This window comes from Populus trichocarpa, chromosome 14, assembly GCF_000002775.5.
Source record: "Populus trichocarpa isolate Nisqually-1 chromosome 14, P.trichocarpa_v4.1, whole genome shotgun sequence".
Classification (NCBI taxonomy): domain Eukaryota; kingdom Viridiplantae; phylum Streptophyta; class Magnoliopsida; order Malpighiales; family Salicaceae; genus Populus; species Populus trichocarpa.
This window is the reverse complement of record NC_037298.2, coordinates 5,465,903-5,483,510: the sequence shown is the minus strand read 5'-3', so window position 1 is coordinate 5,483,510 and position 17,608 is coordinate 5,465,903. Positions and strand designations below refer to the sequence as shown.

General features: G+C 33.2%; 1 protein-coding gene and 1 long non-coding RNA gene across 6 annotated transcripts; both read right to left on the bottom strand.

The window, feature by feature from the left end:
* Positions 1-4,032: 4,032 nt before the first annotated feature.
* On the bottom strand, positions 4,033-6,754 carry LOC7496970 (uncharacterized). 3 transcript variants are annotated; one of them, XR_002977759.2, is made up of 4 exons: positions 6,327-6,754; positions 5,940-6,119; positions 5,017-5,456; positions 4,033-4,926 (listed from the first exon to the last, which is right to left on the bottom strand). It is a non-coding gene; the product is annotated as an uncharacterized LOC7496970 (long non-coding RNA). The 3 variants fall into 3 exon arrangements; XR_002977760.2 differs by having other exon boundaries at positions 4,033-5,446; positions 6,327-6,751; XR_002977758.2 differs by having other exon boundaries at positions 4,033-5,456; positions 6,327-6,750.
* Positions 6,755-8,046: 1,292 nt separating this feature from the next.
* LOC7494088 (U-box domain-containing protein 33) lies at positions 8,047-15,672 on the bottom strand. 3 transcript variants are annotated; one of them, XM_024585016.2, is made up of 9 exons: positions 15,004-15,672; positions 14,774-14,895; positions 14,376-14,497; positions 14,156-14,260; positions 13,371-13,830; positions 13,066-13,203; positions 12,182-12,730; positions 8,901-9,662; positions 8,047-8,439 (listed from the first exon to the last, which is right to left on the bottom strand). In XM_024585016.2, exons 1-9 carry the CDS (start codon positions 15,278-15,280, stop codon positions 8,428-8,430), a joined length of 2,547 nt encoding a protein of 848 aa, XP_024440784.1. In that variant the 5' UTR covers positions 15,281-15,672; the 3' UTR covers positions 8,047-8,427. The 3 variants fall into 3 exon arrangements, with proteins under 3 accessions (XP_024440784.1, XP_024440783.1, XP_024440782.1); XM_024585015.2 differs by having other exon boundaries at positions 8,047-8,434; positions 13,407-13,830; positions 15,004-15,671; XM_024585014.2 differs by having other exon boundaries at positions 8,047-8,434; positions 15,004-15,670.
* Positions 15,673-17,608: the final 1,936 nt, after the last annotated feature.

Genomic DNA, 17,608 nt, shown 5'->3' with positions numbered 1-17,608 from the left:
TGAATTATATTTTTTAGAAGCAGATAAAAAACTTAATATGTTTAATTTGATTTGCTTATATGTAATGTCTTTAAATGAAATTTTTGTAAGAATATATTATAAAGTGATTTACAAAAGAAAGTGTTTTGAAATTGATATGCAAATGGTTCTGTAATGACTCTTAGGTGGCTATATACAAATCAAATAATGATCTCTCATGAGTGGATTGTCGACATTATAACTACCTCCAATATCCCGCCAATGGTTTATAATAATTACTGGCGAGGCTCCTTGGCAACAGGCTACAATAATTGATTAGGAATAGTCGATTAGTGTGGATTTCTAAGGTCACTCTATCACAAGACGTTCATTGTTCTTCAGTCGTACATGCTAAGCATTTCCTACTGGGCATGGCAAAGATGGGTGGGCAGGGGAAACATATAAAACAAGTTGCACAAATGGTTCCACCCAGCAATCAAACTAAAGCTCCAGATCTCCTACTCTATGTTCGAGATGGAGAAATCTCATAGCACCAGGTGCTAAGCCATGAGAGAGCAGAGACTTAACATAAGTAGAGGATTACTGATGGGAGCCAGAAATATAAGTGGATTATCATTTGTCTTGCAATTCTATGTGAATTTATCCACTTAGACGCAGAACTTATTTTTCTTTCAGCATCAAAAGGCATGCCAAGTCATGATTGTGAAACAGCATGATGAATATTTTTGTTAAAAAACAAAAGAAAAGGCACAAAGGAAATTTAATTAATCTTTACTTCCAGAAAACAAGCCAACTGGAATCCAAGGACTATTGCTTACAATACATGAGCAGTCCCAAACAGCATTACAGGAACAAATTGCAAAACTTAATAGCAGTCTAAAACCAACAAATCGAAGACCAGTGCTGGAAAAAGAAAGCAGCAAAAGCAATGCCGATTAGAATTTCAAAAACAGAATTACAGAAGAGAATAGCAATTTCAAAGAAAGCTGCGGTTACATAGTTTCAGGTAGAATTGCATCATAACTAACACAAGTATCAGCATTATAGAATGATAGAATGCATCAATGTCAACATTAGCAGCAGCAACAACATTGTAATAAAAGAGAGACCAACGAGACGACACTTCGAAGATGTGGGCACCCCAACTCAAAACAGAGGGCAGTGCAACCTCAGAGATAGACAAAACTATAAATTTATAACAGCAAGAATCTAGAACTTAAAACTGACCAATGAATCCCCACAATCACCCTAGTATCACAGGTGCATCAGCAACGAACAGTTTGCCCTGATAACTCGGGCCAGAAGAAACACAAGGAGCTTAAACTACATGATGATTTTTCTAAACTTTTAGAGTGACATGCTCCTGATTTTAATAAACTACCACATCAGTAATGTAAGAGTAGCCGTATTATGAATGCCGATGATATGATTAACTAATTATCAAACCAGGAAAAAATCGAGCTAAGTTCTATATTTATCTTTCTGAGAAAGAACATCTAATAACATTTTGTTCTGTAATTACAGGTTCACGCTGCATTAGGAGATGATAATTCAAGAAGTTCTTCGTTTTTCTCCCAATTCTTAAACATTCTATCCCCCCCTTCTTAAAATCCCACTTAACCTTCTTTCGACGTTTCCTTTTCATTCCCACAAGCAGTTCTTGAGTAAAATTACTTTTCTTGAGCTCAAGGCAATCTGAAAGCCGATTTTTCTTAGATGATTTTAACCGAAACCTATCAGAAAACCTTTCGTTTTGAAATGCCTTTTCGATGTCATTCTCTACTGAGTTTTCTTGTAGATAATATGGAGAGCTTTTCCAAAATTCTGTAAATCTGACATCTTTGCGAACCAGAAATTTTTGTTGTACTACCTCTTGTTTCTTGGAATCTATTTCAAAAAGAATATTTGGCAGGTCTGATAAGACGATATCATCATCTGGGTAAAGAATGAAGGGCTTTTGGTTCTGGGGTAACCTGCCTAAATGGAAAGGCCCGCCGTAACCACGGCCACGCCAGGACATTGAGCGGTGGAGTTTTGGGAAACTCTTGAGTAAGGGGATGGAAAGCGTGGATGCTAAGGAATTAGGGTTTTAGGGTTTCTTTTCTTTTATGGGGATTTCAGAAAATTTTTCGTCGCCTTTTTTTTTTCTTATATAAGGTCAATGAAAGGTTAAAAAGGCTGTAAATATCAGTTAGGCCCAATATCAACGTCAAAAGGCCTGAAGAGATAAAAAAAATCAAAATATGGAATTTCTTGCATTTAAAAAAGAGAGTAAATTATGATTTAGACTACTATGAAATATGAATATGATTTTTATATATTAATTTAAGTTGTTTTTTTTAATCAAATAAAACTTATAAGTATGTTTAATTAGAAATAATTTTTGACATTGATTATAACATCGAGCCAAGATTCTAATTTAATTAACTTTTTATTATTTTTTAACTTTTATGAATTATAATTAATTTATTCCACATTCCAAGTTAAAAAAATGATTTGATTCATTACCTTATTCTAAAAAACTCGGGGTGTCATCTCTAACAGTGAAGGAGGTGGCGGCTGCTTCTTCCTTTTCTTTTGCATTTTGTACTCTCTTTTTTTAAAAAAAAATTTATGGTTTTTTTTTTATCATTTTGAATTTTTTTATAAGTTTTTTTTTTGTTTTTTTAGTTTTGAATAAGCATTCTTAAAATTTATTTTGTACTAAATTTTACAAATATATATTTATATTATTGTATAATTAAGTAAGAAATAGTTAAAAAAACAAAGTTATTAAATCTAATAGAATCCATTACCCGAGTCGTGGATTTAACAGATTAAGTTGTAAAGCCCGAGTAAATTCAATATGTTGTCATTTTAATATTAATAAAGGGATTATCTTGAATATTTTCTTAAGAAATTAAACCATGTTTTTTACTAGTCGTCTGGGTTATGTTTGGACTCGCCAGGTTGAATGGAACATGTTAGAGCAACTCACACATGATTTAATTTTAAATTTTGGTTAGCCAAGGAATTGAGTTAGAAGATTTCAGGGTTGACATGTTAGGTTGAGTTTAATAATAATATCAAATAGTTCTATGTGACTTATATATTTTTTTTATGTTAAAAAAATGATTTGAGCTGATGTGTATTGTAAACTAGTTTTTTTTATAAAATATATTTTTTAACCTAAAGTAAAAATTAACTTTTGAATTATAATTCAAAATCAAAAGTGATAATTAAAAGCTTTTAAATAAATTATGAAATCCAGTTAAATCAATTTATATGTTTGAAATTCTTTTTCGGTTATTGATTTGAATTCCAAATGAAATTCATATCTTAAAAAATAGATAAAAATAAAATAAAATAAGGAGACCCTCTGATTTATTATAGTAATTCCAAATAAAAAATACTCTTCCAAAAATACCTATATTTCTTTAATTCCTCTCAAAAACTCTACAACTTCTTTTTACTGTCTCTTTCTTTTCTTCAACAAAAACTTTGATTTTTTTGGTCAAGAAAATTGTATTCATCATATTATTGTCCCGTGGGGTCTTCCCAGTTTGTCTGTTAAGTGATGGTGAAGATGATGGGAAAAAAAAAAAGACAGAGAAGTGAAGCCGTGGAAATAAAAGACAATTTCTTTAATGGTGTTGCTTTGGTGTCAAGATAACAAAGATATATATATATATATATATGAAAATGGTGAATAGCTTATTTAAAAGTAGATGAAATAGTTTTATTGTTTGAAAACTATATGAAAATTGGTATGAGAATATCTTTATTACTAAAAATAATAATATAATGTTGTCATTAATAATAATTATTTGTTTATAATGTTTTCTATGTCATGCATGCTAATATTGTCTATTGTATTTATCATATCATGCATCATAATTTATCATAAAATAATTTATGTGGATTCTATTTTTACATTAACAAAAAAAATTGTAACAAAAAAATAATTTTTGAATTAAAAGCAAAACATTAAGATAACTAATTCAATTCAATTCAACAAGTTATAATTAAATTCAATTTCATGATTTAATTAGTATTTTATTCAAAACATAAAAATTGATAATATTAATTGAATTTAATTTAATATGTGATTTAATTTTAAATAGACACTAAAAATTACATGCTAGTCCCTTGCAACTAAGAATTGACAGTCTAGCATGGAAAAGACTCTCTCAAGAGATGAAACTATATTCAATGCCGCTATGGTCTTAGCTGAATAAAATAATGAAAAACGCTGCTGCAGCCACTCTTGAATTGCAGAACGAAGAGAACGATTAGGGATGAGATCAAGATTTTCAAGCTCTATCTCTAGCCATCCTATCGAAGTCTCTGCTTCATAGGTAAATCCATCTGCTGCAACCTGAGTATCTTGCATGACTTCCTGCAAACACTAGCAGATAAAATTGTTACTGCAAACATTGTGGGATTTAATCAGGAGAACAACATAGTATATGAGAACAAAATACACTTCAGAAAAAAACAACTGTTGACAATTGAAAAGAGATGAGAATAGCATTCAATTTAAGAAAGCAATGGAATTACCTGCAAATGGGACAATTGAAATGCAGCGGAGGCTGTTGGGGTTCTCAGGAATCAAATCTTTACATTTCTTTTGGATATTTCTTTTAATTGCTTTCAATTTTTATGCAATAAACTACAGTTTCTTGTTGTGAATGCTGGGAGATTGACAGTCAGCATTTCGACACTTGAAAAGACAGTTAAGTTGTTTGGGTGTCAGTAACTTGGAAGTACATTCACTCTGATAAATTAGCACCCAGGACTGCATTACATCCATGCACTCCCGGTGCTATTAGAACAGGTTAACATGATACTTGTAAAACATACCCTGTGTTTACGAGGTGCCCCTTGCAGACAAGCAAAAATTTGACAGGAAAGAGGTGCACACTGTTGGCATATTTGTCCTTTCTGAACTAGAGATTCATCATTCCCCTGCAATTTTGAGGTAGCTTTGTGAGCGATTTCAGATCACTGCATAATAGAATTTGGAAAAAACAAGAACTGGAATCTCTGGTGAAAGACCTAACAAGCCCAGACCAAATGTGAATTATGGCCCCTTTTCAGCCTCTAAACCAATTCTTCTGTGAACTTCTTATCTCTAATAGTGTGACCATTCTGATTCTCTGCGTAGTCTCCCAATGGTTTCATCAATGGTCTACTCAGCTTAAAAATACATGGCATAGTTCATATGACGGAACCCATTGAGGCAGCATGCCTGAAAATAAAAACTTAGCTCTACAAAGAGCAGCAGCCAAAATCCATAGTCATTCGGATATCACAAAATTTTATCCATTGACATCTGAGTTTGATGAAGTACGATAGTGTAGTTATGGATTGTACTCTGAATAATATCTGTCAGCATCTGCACCCATAACAAGCTTCTTGATAGCGTGCTGGGACAAGAGTTCCACGATCCCCTTTCCAATATCCTCCTCCTCAATGTATAGCTTTTCTGCATGAACCTTCAAAATAAAGTCACGAATGCCTCTATGCATCAGGTTTGAAAGATCATTCTTAATGTGAACAGTTCTTGTTTGCAGTTTTTAGGAAACATTGACAGCATTTTGAAAGATACACTTGGAAGGGAATTTTAGGGAAGAAATTTTTGAATTCAGGCTGTCTTAGGGAGATACTAAAATTTAGTTTTATGTACTTCAACGAGTAAGGTCAAACAAAGATCTCATAATGTCACAAGCAAAGAAAAATTATGTCATTTCTGACAATGCAATAGGCATTGGTGAGCAGTGACAATCAGTATCTACAATGAAATTACATGGAAAATGAATAGTTTTTCACTACTAGAGACAAAAGCAAATGATCCAAAACCAAGCCCAATTCAGAAAATGACCATCCTAAATGGTAGCATCCACAAAATATTCGAATAGGAATTCAAATTCAACAGCCTGGAAACTTAAAAAGGAAGAGTTATTAAAGAACACACATACCGCTGCATGGTGACAAATGAGAAGGTAATCGTCCAGGATCCTGTGCATAATCTTCCTTTCAAGTTCTTGGAACTCCCTCAGTTCATGCTGTTCAAGTCTGTTAGCTGGAAAATTCCCACCAAATGCATCCCAGACACATAATAAATAAACAAGTGGCAAAGGGGTTGATTTTATCCAAGTCTGCAAGCGAAAGCCATGCTTTAAAATCCAACAAAATTTAAATCCTCAAACACATTATCAAAAACCCTAAACCAAAATCAGAATGATCAAAATCCGATGGTTAGCATCAAAATAATCACTCTTCACCAGAAAAATGTTCTGAACATATTAATATATTGGGTGTATGTACTAATTCATGCACAAAACAATACTAATATATGTACTTACTCAAGGGTATCACTTCAGCAGGCTGGTGAACACGAAGAAGGCAAATTCTCTTGCTAGAAAAATTCTGTGATGCCCTGCCCATTTCAAAGCCAACCTGCTTTCTCCAACATCCTTTCCAACCGCAACATGAACTGTATCATCAATCACGAGTGATATTGATTCCTCTGTAGTCTCAGCATCGCTTGTTGTCATTAAACTCTCACCCAAATAATCACTATAGTCTGAAATTGCAGGAACAGAGTTATTCTAGCTGATATTCAAGTCAGGGCAGCTCCGAGTAATATTAGTTATTTACAAAGAGACAATTTCAAAGCAATTTCCTAGCCAATCTAAAGTAAACTGCAACTTCTTATAAAAGGAATTGCCTGTCTTCAACCATACAATTACCAAGTAATGATACAGAAATAAATCATTATCTTCAAACTTCATTAGGCGACAACGCCAGCCCTTCGTGCGTCCTGTCAAACAATCCATTATTAACTTTCAATATTATGCAATATCAGAAATAAAGTCATTTTCGTCTCAAACTTTTTTTCAATTAATCTTTAATGATTAATTTCTTATAATTTTTTAGAGAATGATTTCAATAAAAGATAACTAATGTGTAAAACAAGAAGTTGCATGGCCAATTTCAAATTCACACAAAAAATTTATTTTTATCCACCTCCTTTCCTTTTCTTTTTTTTCTCTATAGTTTCTTTTTATTTTATTTTTTTAATTTTAGTTTAGAAGTTCATTTTGTTCATCTTGAGTCCATGTATTTAAAAAAAAAGGGCAAACTCGCCAGAAAACGACAAAGAAAAGATAAAGTCATTAATTGATCATATTTAGTTGGTTATATTTAAATAACAAAGAATATCGATTTTAGTGTCAACAAGTTCTATTATACAAGAAAAGTTCTACCCACATGGTTTTATTTGCTTTTAAAACCAAGATGGATTCTTGTTTAAAAAACCATGTTTGCAATTTAAAGGCATGTTTTTGTTAAAACCATTAAGAGAAGTATTAATAAGAAAATAGAGTTTAGATTGGAAAAATATATTTTTTCTTCGTTAAAATTTTATTTTGATAAAATATTAATTATTATTTGAGCTAAAAAATATAAACATCTAATTAAATAAGAAGAATTAAATAGTTGCAAGATAAAATATGTTAATTTAAATATAATTATTGATTTATTTTATTGAGCACATGCATTGAATTATTTATTTATTTTATTAAATACAAGCATTAAATTTTCATTTCATACTTCAAATACTTTCTTAATGTTAAAAAAAATAACATTGCCCGCAAGCATTGAATTATCATTTCACACTTCAAATACTTCTTGATGTTAAAAAAAATTAACATTGCCTAATCCGACTCCCGGCGAATGGCGGTGAGGTGACTAATTGTTGATTACTAATCTTCTATATGTAACAGTTTTGCAGAGCAAAAGCTTTCAAAAGTTGCATGCAAGACATTGATTGTTTACGCCGTTGGAAGATCAAGACAACTTTTTTCTTATTCTTCTGCTTGAAGAATTAAAGTTCAGCAATTTATCTGCTAATGATAAATGTCTGGAGACTGCCTCAGATTAAAGGAAGTCGAGGTTTCTGATTGAGATCCAGGCAGGTATCCCTAGTCATTTGATTGTAAACAAAGAATGTAACCTGGGATTATTTCATAATGAGCGGTCATCGGGTTCAACTTAGCAATTCATCCAAGCTGAGCAAACAAATAAAAGCAATAATAAAATATATAAAAGTACAAAATCAATAACATAATGTGACGTAAGCATTCGGTTGTCTTCTATACACCAGGATGACTGTAGTATGCCCAAGTCGAACAAAAACAAGATTCGAAAGAAAGGTAAAAAGAAATGTAATGAAATTTCTATTACCTCTCAAGAAACAACTATACAATCTATTGTGCTAAGAACTTGTTTACTGCTGCTACAGCTGCCCCTGAATTGCCGAGCGAAGTGCACGGTTAGGGATAAGATCACAGTGTGCCAGCTTAAAGTTGGTCATGGGTGAAGTATCATGTCCGCTGTCTAGCCATCCTTTCAAGGCCTCTGCTTCATAAGTAAAACCATCGGCTGCTACATGTGGATCTCGCATTACTTCCTGCACTTTAAGAAAGCCATCATTTTACTACATGGCAATGACAAGCCACAGAAATAGGTTTGCAGCACACAGAGGTCTATAGATGAAAATAGATTGCACAGGTGGCCTACAACATACATACATGATACAATGGCGCCTGTGCGTAAACACAGAAATGAGAGCTATTTAAACCAGAAAAATTACTCTATGATGGAGTTGAAAATAATCACAAACTTAAATATTGAATTCCTTTTCCTTTTGCAAGCTGCTGGTGAAGCAAAGGAAACTGAGAGCAAATCATGGAAGAATACAAGGCTAGAATAATATATGTATCAGAAGGTTGCATCTAATTATTGTATTGTAGGAGATGAAAAGTGGACTGGGATGCTTAAGAAGTCCTAATATAAACGACAAACTAATACAAATCCAGTTAGTATAGATAAGTCACTCTAAGACATGAGAAAGTATGAGAAATAGATGTACTTACTTGGAAAATGGGGCATGTAAAATATGAAGGAGGTTGGAAATGCTCTTCCGAACCAAGCTGGGAAAAAGATGACGTTCCACATGAAGCCTTCATTGGCTCGAGTACCCTCCATACCTCTGATGCAAGATCTGGCCGGTTCTTTCGGTTCATCTCACAACACCTTAGTGCCATGTGAGCCAACATTTCAGCTTGCACAAACGGCCAATCTCCCGCCAAAGGATCCAAGAGGGTTTTCAAGGTTCCTTTATCTAATGCATACCGCACCTCCTTTGTTATACCCAAGGCCTGCCTTGCAGTCAACAATCTCAACAAAATAATTCCAAATGAATAAACATCTGACTTTGGAGAAAGCTCTCCAGTGGAAACAAATTCAGGATCCATATACACAAAAGTTCCTTTGGGATCAGTTCTGCATATTGTTGTGTTGTTGCTAGAACCTTCCTTGTGATCCAGTAAACGACAGATTCCAAAGTCACTTAGTTTAGTGACAAAATTTTCATCAAGGAGGATGTTAGCAGGCTTAAGGTCCCCGTGCACTATGCTGTGTGGTTTACTAGAGTGAAGAAAGATGAGGACAGAGCATAATTCAGTGGCGATGCGTATTCTAGTTTGCCAAGACAAAGGCGGAGAGTTGTCCTTGCAGCTCAGTCGGTCTTCGAGGCTTCCATTGGGAAGATACTCGTAAATAAGAGTCCACGCTTCTGGACATGCTCCAACAAGAGTGATAAGATTTGGATGTCTCATCTTGCTCAAAACATTAACCTGATATAAAACCACAGAGGTCATGCAGTGCAGAAAGTTATAAATAAAAGCACAGCTGCAGAAACTTTGTAGATTTACCAAAAAAATATAGGGCGTGGGATATCGACGGCAGCACAAGGGAGAATTTACTGTAGATTATAATAAAAAAATGATATTTTTGCCCTTCCTCACATTAAGTCAGAAAACTAAGTTCAGGTGTAAAATAATCTTATTCATGTGTTCCATTTGTAATTCTCATTTTTAGTGGGGATACAAACATATTTTTATCTTTTTTCTGAAGAGTTAAAAACATTCACTACCCTTAAAAGAAAACACTCAGATATTTGGTTGTCGGGGCTTTTTCGAGATTTCATGTTTTTTTACACAATTTAATTACTACCTTACCCTTTATATCAGAACTAATTAAGCCTTGCTTTAAGGGCATTTGCGTATTTTCATCATTCTTAATTTTTACCCTTGGCTCTTTTGTAAGTCTTTATTTTTTTTTACAATTGCATCATTCAATCTAGAATTTTTATTTTTGAATTTTTTAAATTTGGTCTTGTTTTTTTTCTTGCCTTTTTTGTAGACTTTCGATTGTTTTCAATTTTATCCTTCAATCAAGATTTTCAATTTGTTGATTTTTTTATCGATTTAGTTCTTATTTTTTTGCTTGTTTTTCCTTTTAATTGTTTTGTGAAATTTATTTTTATTTTCAATTTAGCCCTTCAATCCAAAACTATCCACCCTTATTTTTTTTTCTTTCAAATTTTATCCTTATTCTTTTATTTTTTATTTTCTTGTGATTGTTTTTTTTTCAATCTCGTCCTTTAACATTTAATTTTTTAAAATTTTGGAATTATAGTTTTTCTAGATTTGGTGCCTCCAATCAAACGATTTGGGTCACAGGTTTTATAAGCTAACATAGGTTACCATATTTTTTTAGGCTTTTTTCTTTATCAGTCTCATTACTCAATGTTGGTTTTTTAAAAAATAGGCCTCATGGTTTTCTTCGTTTTTCCTTTTATAAAGTTATGTCGATCTCATGACCTAACTTGTGGGTTTGACAGGTTAACCTAGATAGTTCGCCCCTTTTTTTTTGCCTTTTAATAACTAATTTTTTCTTTTGAACCCTTTTGTGTTATTGATTTTTTTTTTATTTTATCTTTCAATATCTAATTTATTGAGAATTGATCTTCATTGTTTTTTCATATCTAGTGCTTCCGATCAAATGGCCCGAGGCACAGGTTTTATAAGCTAACAAGGGTTGGCATCGTTTTTTTTACTTATTTTTGTCCCATATCATAATTCGATATTGGTTTTTAAAAAAATTGGGTTTTGTTATTTTCTTTGTTTTCCTTTCGTTGTAGGATTATCCTGATCTCATGACTTGACTCGTGACTTTGGCGACCTAACTCGGGTGGGCTCAAGTCTCTTTTTTTCTTATAATTGCTATTTTTCTAATCCTTTCCATCTCATGATTCAACATTCAACATTGGTTTTTTTTATAAAACAAAATAGATTTCATTATTTTCTTCATTTTACTTTTTGTTAGGTTATCCCGATCTCATAACCTAACCCGTAGGTTAGACGGGTTGGCCCGAGCAACCTAAAGTTTATAATTGCTATTACTTTTCCTTTTGTATGTTTTGAGTTTTTTTTTTCAATTTAATCCTTCAACATTTGGTTAGTTAAAAATCAAGCTTCAAGGTTTTTCCAAGTTTATTGCTTCTAGTCAAATGACTCGAGTCACAGGCTTAATGGGTTAACACAGGTTAACATCCTCTCTTTTTTTGCTTATTTTCTTTTTCATTTTCATCGTTCAACATTGTTTTTTTTTCTCTTCTTTAAAACACTCTTTTCTCGGCTGAACATTTTTTTCTTTGATTTATTTTTTAATCCAACCCAGGGCAGAGGCTTACATAGCTAATAATTATACTAGAGATGTGAGAAGTATAACAAAAATCCTTGAAATCATTTTTTATCTAGTAAAACCAAATCTGTTGAACTATATATAACTGCTCAGCAGCAGATGGCCCAACTAATATTGACTGAAGTTATCCACATGGCAAAATGAACCGAAGCAATTGACCAATTATACAAATACAATGGGTAGATCAGTTACACTAGCATACTTGTTAACAAGATACTAACTAGTTTAGAAATTGCTAGCACAGCAGAACTATTTCCAACAAAAGTGACAATTGCATTGTGGTCCTAATATCGATGGCAATTGCATTGTGGTCCTACTATCGATGGCAATTGCATTGTGGTCATGCATGATCACAATGCCAGATGCACTCTAAATCTATTACCAAACCCAACAGAGCATAGCAGCTGGGTTGGAGAGGGGGGGGCACAGGGAGTGAGAGGAGCCATCTACAATTCCACTCCAAGTCCCCAGCACCAGAAAACCATACTAAATAACAGTACTATTGTTGATAAATTAGCATAAAATCAACGCCACATCATGCCCTGTGGCTATAAGATATACAGAGACTAACAGTTTGGAAAAAAATAAATTAAAACATGAATCTTACCTCCTGTTGAAATTCAGCAGGACCTTGCATGCTATTAGAGTCCAGCATCTTGACAGCCACCTGGGTTTGGCGCAAGACGCCTTTATAAATGTTACCATACCCCCCTTCCCCAATCTTACGGGATGGATCAAAGTGGTGAGTTGCCTCCTCAATTTCTGAGAAAGAGAAGTCAGAGAAGAACCGAGGCATGTGCGTGCTTGAGGCCTCTGTTTGATTTCTCCTCAGCTCCTCGGCTTCTTTCAGTGCATAGTCACGGCCCTTATGCAAATGATCCCGTTCTTTCTTGTAATTTTGCAAAAGTCCCACAGCAGAGATGATTTTCTGCTCCAACTCCTTTACCATCTCATCAGACTCTTCAATTTGCTTCTCCAGCAGTGATTTGTGATCCTGGGCAATGCAAAGTTCTCCCATGACTTCATCCTGTTCTTTATTTATCTTTTCAAGTTCTTTATTTATCTTTTCAAGTTCTTCCTTTTCTTTTGCTAATTCTTCCTCAACTACTGTTCTTCGTTTTGACTCCTCTGTATACAAGCTTTCTGATGCTTTGGCCTGTGAATAAGAATCATGATTGGTTATTCACATGTGTTCATACAAAACATGCTTGAAACTTTTATTTCAAGCAGCCCGGTGACGAATTACAGAGAAACTAATGGGAAATGGTGTCATGAAACGGTGCAGTTTATCCTGTCCGCTTATCATCAAAATATTGGTAAACATTTTGGACTATACAGCACAAACCATAAAGTTTATTAACTTTTCTACTACAGTTTATTCAACTTGGAGGAATTAACATCCATGTATTTTCATGATAATTCACATATAAAATGAAATCATCTTCCTTTAAGAGGATGGGGCGAAAAGGTAGTTTGTGAACGAAAGTATACCTTGCGTATGGCCTCAACAACATCCCTTTCTTCTTTTGCACACCTGACCGCCTCTTCAGATGCTTCAAACCTTGAATTTTCGGCCTCAGCCATTGCTTGTTCAAGTTGATCATACAGAGGATCCTCTATACTTCCATCCTGCAGGAATCCATCAATCACTGAGTATTCAAAAAATTGAAGAAAAAGAAGAAAAACATGGAAACTCTTTCAGACATTGCATCAACTTAGGTGGCTAGTGCTACACTTGGAATTTGGACATCTTGCATGATTTAAAATGTGCATTTTCATTAAATGAATGCAAGTACCAGTACACTGGGAGGAGATGACTGGAAAAGATCCACCTTCTGATGAGGCACTGTGCTTAACTCTGACCCAATCTCACTCCCTTCAATTCCTAAAAGTGGAATCAAAGCAACATTGGCCATTCCACTGGAAGAACGTGATGAGAGAACTGAATTTTGGGAAGTACTCCTTGATAACGCATCATATTGATCAGAACTCCCGTCTGCATCTGACCTCGATGGAGTTGAAGGCCCTCCATCTGGTGAAGTCGGAGTTGTTAATCTCCCCCCAGGTCCATTAACATTCAGAGATCTTACCTTTCGGAATAAATCTTGAGCTGGATTGGTGAGTTTTACATGATGGTGCTGTCCAAACAAAATAGACTGTGATCTCATAATATTTGATTGTCCAGCTTCAGTATTTGGACTTTTTTGCTGTGATGAAGGTCTAACATCTGTATCAGTTCCATCCAGAGCACCTTTCCTGTCTTTGACAAGAACATGCATTATGGCCAAGATCATCACAACTAAGAAATTGTTCCAATCTATTAACACTTTTTACAAGAATGCTTCAGCTGTTAGAACTTAGAAGAGTCCAAACAAACAAAAAACATCAGTATTAGTTTGTGGCCATGAATATGTGGTCAATGGTCCAAAGAGCCAAGAAGAAATTTAAGAAGGTTCTCTGTTTGTTTTTCACTAAATAGAAGCTTCTTCATTTAAAATTATTGTATTCCATTTTCACATCCCAATTACTAGATACAGAACAAATTACTTAGGAACCAAGATTGCAAGCAATTGAACAATACCGTGTTTGGATAAGGTGCCCCTTGCAAATAAACCATATGTGACAAGAAGCAGGTGCTTGAAGGCAAACAGAGACGGCCTTCTTAGACTTGATGTCCATCATATTCCTGCAACAGTGAAGCATCAAGTTAAGCAATCCCACAAGTTCTACACATACAACCGGAACAGATAATCACTCTCTTTAGGAACTGAGTGATTTGTAATGGTTCTTGAGGGCTTTACTTGGAATAGCGCTTGTCTGCTGCTGCTCCCATAACAAGCTTCCTGATCCCATGCTGAGAAATGAGTTCTAAAATTCCCTTCTCAATAGACTCCATTTCAACATATAGTTTCTCAGCCCGCACCTAAAAAATGCATGTAGAAAAAAAATTATGAATTCGAAAAAGAAATCATGCCAAACTCAATATTGTGTGAGTATGTGCCACAAAGTCTTTAGTTTTTCACCAAAGAGGACATGAGCTAAAATATTTCCAAGTTTATTAAATAAAACTCTTCAAAACTCTCCTTCTTCTTCTTCTTCTTCGTATTTAGAACATAGATTTCCGCAGTTTAGATACACGCTTTAAAAGTAATCCAATAACATAACATATGTAAAAGAAGAAACAGAAAAGAAGTTTTACCCCCATTTTTCGACAGAGAAAAAGGTACTCGCCTAACATCTTAAGCATCTCTTGCCTTTCAATTTCCCAGTATGCCCTCACTTCCTGTTCTTTCAGCTTACTGGCCGGAAATTTGGTACCCACTGCAATAAAAAAAAACAAATATTATCCAATAATTAATGAAAAACAAAAACCAAATTCACAAAAGTTAACACACCAAATTCTTTTTCTTTTCATCTTTGTGAACTTACTGAAAGGAATCATTTGCGCCGGTTGGTGAACATGAATAATACAAATTCTTTTGCCTCCTGATTTCTGTAAAGCCCAAAATAACATCGATTTACATTCTTTCACAGATTTTCCTACAGCAACAAAGATCTTCTCTTCAATCACTTCAATCACTCTTGCTACCGTTTCTTCCACAACCTCTCTACCACTTGCCATCTTTCCTGGCATTCTAAATTCAACCAACCTCAATGGACTCGCTTGTTGCGTTTTCGCAACAGGCACATGACCCACCATAGCCATATTTACAAATTAATCGTCAAGAAACAGAAAAAAATCAAATCATTTCTCCTTTCTCTCTCTAAAACTTACTCCAATATCTTCTCTCTCTGAAACTGAAACAAAGAGCTCTCTTTCTCTCTCTAAGAAAACAAAACAAACTGAATTCAACTCCAAGACTCTCTCTCTCTAAGACTCCAATTCTCTCCCTTTTCGCGCTTAAAATGGCAGAATTTGACCAAAAAATTCGAAGTTGAGTTGAAACCTAACTTTGAGCAAGGAAATAGAGAGGGGAAACAACAGTGAGTTGGTTTCGAGGAGTCATTGCTAGCTCTGATTAGGCTTGAAAAGGAAATGCTTGTCTCCAGTGATGATGATTTTATTAAAAAGGCAAAAAACAAATAGAGACTCCAAATTTTCACTCCAAATAAAATTATTTTAAGCAAAGTTGTAGTAACCGTAATATAATGCGCGCCGCTGTCCCGTGGATATGCGTACCCGTTTATTTTAGCGGTGAAAACCACGTTTTATTTTTTTAATTTTTTTTGTTATTAATTATTTTATGTTTTGAAATTATTTTGATGTGATAATATTAATAATAAATTTTTAAAAAATAAAAAATATATATTATTTAAAAAAATACTCTTAAAACCAACGTTACCGTAATATCAAACCGTAACTAATTGCTTGCTTCGAGAGGAAGGCTCTGAATTAGCTGGCGGGGTCCATTGCAATATGAGAATGGGGTCCATTACATGAGAGAGGATGCGGTGAGGAGACACACACGTGATTAGCGTGGGTCCTTTCCCTTGGTAGCTTGTCTACGGTAGTATCGTTTATATAATTTGACTGCTTGAGCTACTCTTTTACGGTGTTTTTTTTTTAAATGCAGTTTAGAAAGTGTGGTTGTGATTTATTTTAAAATATTTTTTATTTTAAAATATATTAAAATAATATTTTTTATTTTTAAAAAATTATTTATGATATTAGCGTATTAAAATAATTTAAAAACACCATAAATATATTAATTTAAAAAAATAAAATAAAATATTTTTAAAATTTTAAAATACAAAAAGCCTTCAAATTCTTACTTTGTCAGTTGACCTGGCTAAATATCTTGCTTTCGATGATGGAATCAAATTCCTTTTTGCATTTCAACTTATTTTGTATTCATTTACGTGGATTGGATAAAGGAAAGAAACGAGGAGTCATTTTTAACGTGTACAAAAAAAATTATGATCATTTTGAATTTAATAATTAATATATAACTATTAGAACATAAATTGAAGAATTTTAAAAGGATTTGAATCCGATGATGTTCCCATCAAAATAAAGAACTTCCATTTGTGCTAGTAATTATATATAATTGATTATATTTTTTTATATATAAAAAAAAAAAAACAGCTCTAAGATATGTCTAGTGAGTATCTAGGTATAAATTTTAAAATTTGAGATATGAGATTTTCGATGTGAAAGATAAATTAATAATAATGACCATTCCAAGTTACAAATATGCGTACTTCTTTTGTGTATTTGAGATGAAAAATACGGGATGTGTTTGGATACAGAAGATATCTTCGTTTTTTTAGAAATTACATACGTTATTGTGAGTTGAATCAAATTTTTATTAAACCTAAAAAATATATTTAGGGGATGAAATTTTTTTTGATATTATTAGTAAATTTAAAATAACGAATCATTTTTAAAAACTCTCAACTTAACCTCTTGTTCAGCCCAGATTTCAAGTTAAATTATATAAAAGTTATCTTGAAGTGACTCAATCGACTTGATAAATTCAAAAACAACCCGGATGATCGTTAAAAAACTTGGTTTGGCTTTAAAAATATTAAAGATAATATATCTTTCTTTTAATATTAAAGCAATGCCATATTAGATTGACATGAGTTTTTTTACTAAAACCAGCAAACCTATAACTTGAATCATGGACTACAATGGATTTAACAACTTTTTTTAACTATTTTTTCCTTAATGATATGATAACAAAAACATATGTGTGCAAAATTAAGCACCAATAAAATATCGGAATGTTTATTTAAGACTACAATGATTATATAAAAAGTAAACCGAAATAAATTGCGATTATCAATTCAAAATCAACTGAATATTAAAAGTCAAAATTGATATAAGAAAGGCAAAGGGGATTAAATTGAAGAAAAAATGAATCAGTTACTTTTAAAAGCAAACTTTTTTGAACAAGCACTTGGGGGATTTTTTTTGTATTTTCATTATGGTTTTTTAGTTACATTTAAGTCGAGTGATGGATAATTTAATATTTTAATAAATATAAAAATATTATTTAAAAATTAAAAGTGACTGGAGCTTGCAACACTC

Excerpts from the sequence above, each read along its gene's own strand:
- LOC7494088 (XM_024585014.2), bottom strand. The coding sequence starts at position 15,280 with ATGGCTATGGTGGGTCATGTGCCTGTTGCGAAAACGCAACAAGCGAGT. Across the intron at positions 14,498-14,773 it reads TTCTCTGTCGAAAAATGGGG|GTGCGGGCTGAGAAACTATA; the intron begins GTAAAACTTCTT and ends TGCATTTTTTAG. Across the intron at positions 14,261-14,375 it reads GCAGACAAGCGCTATTCCAA|GAATATGATGGACATCAAGT; the intron begins GTAAAGCCCTCA and ends TCACTGTTGCAG.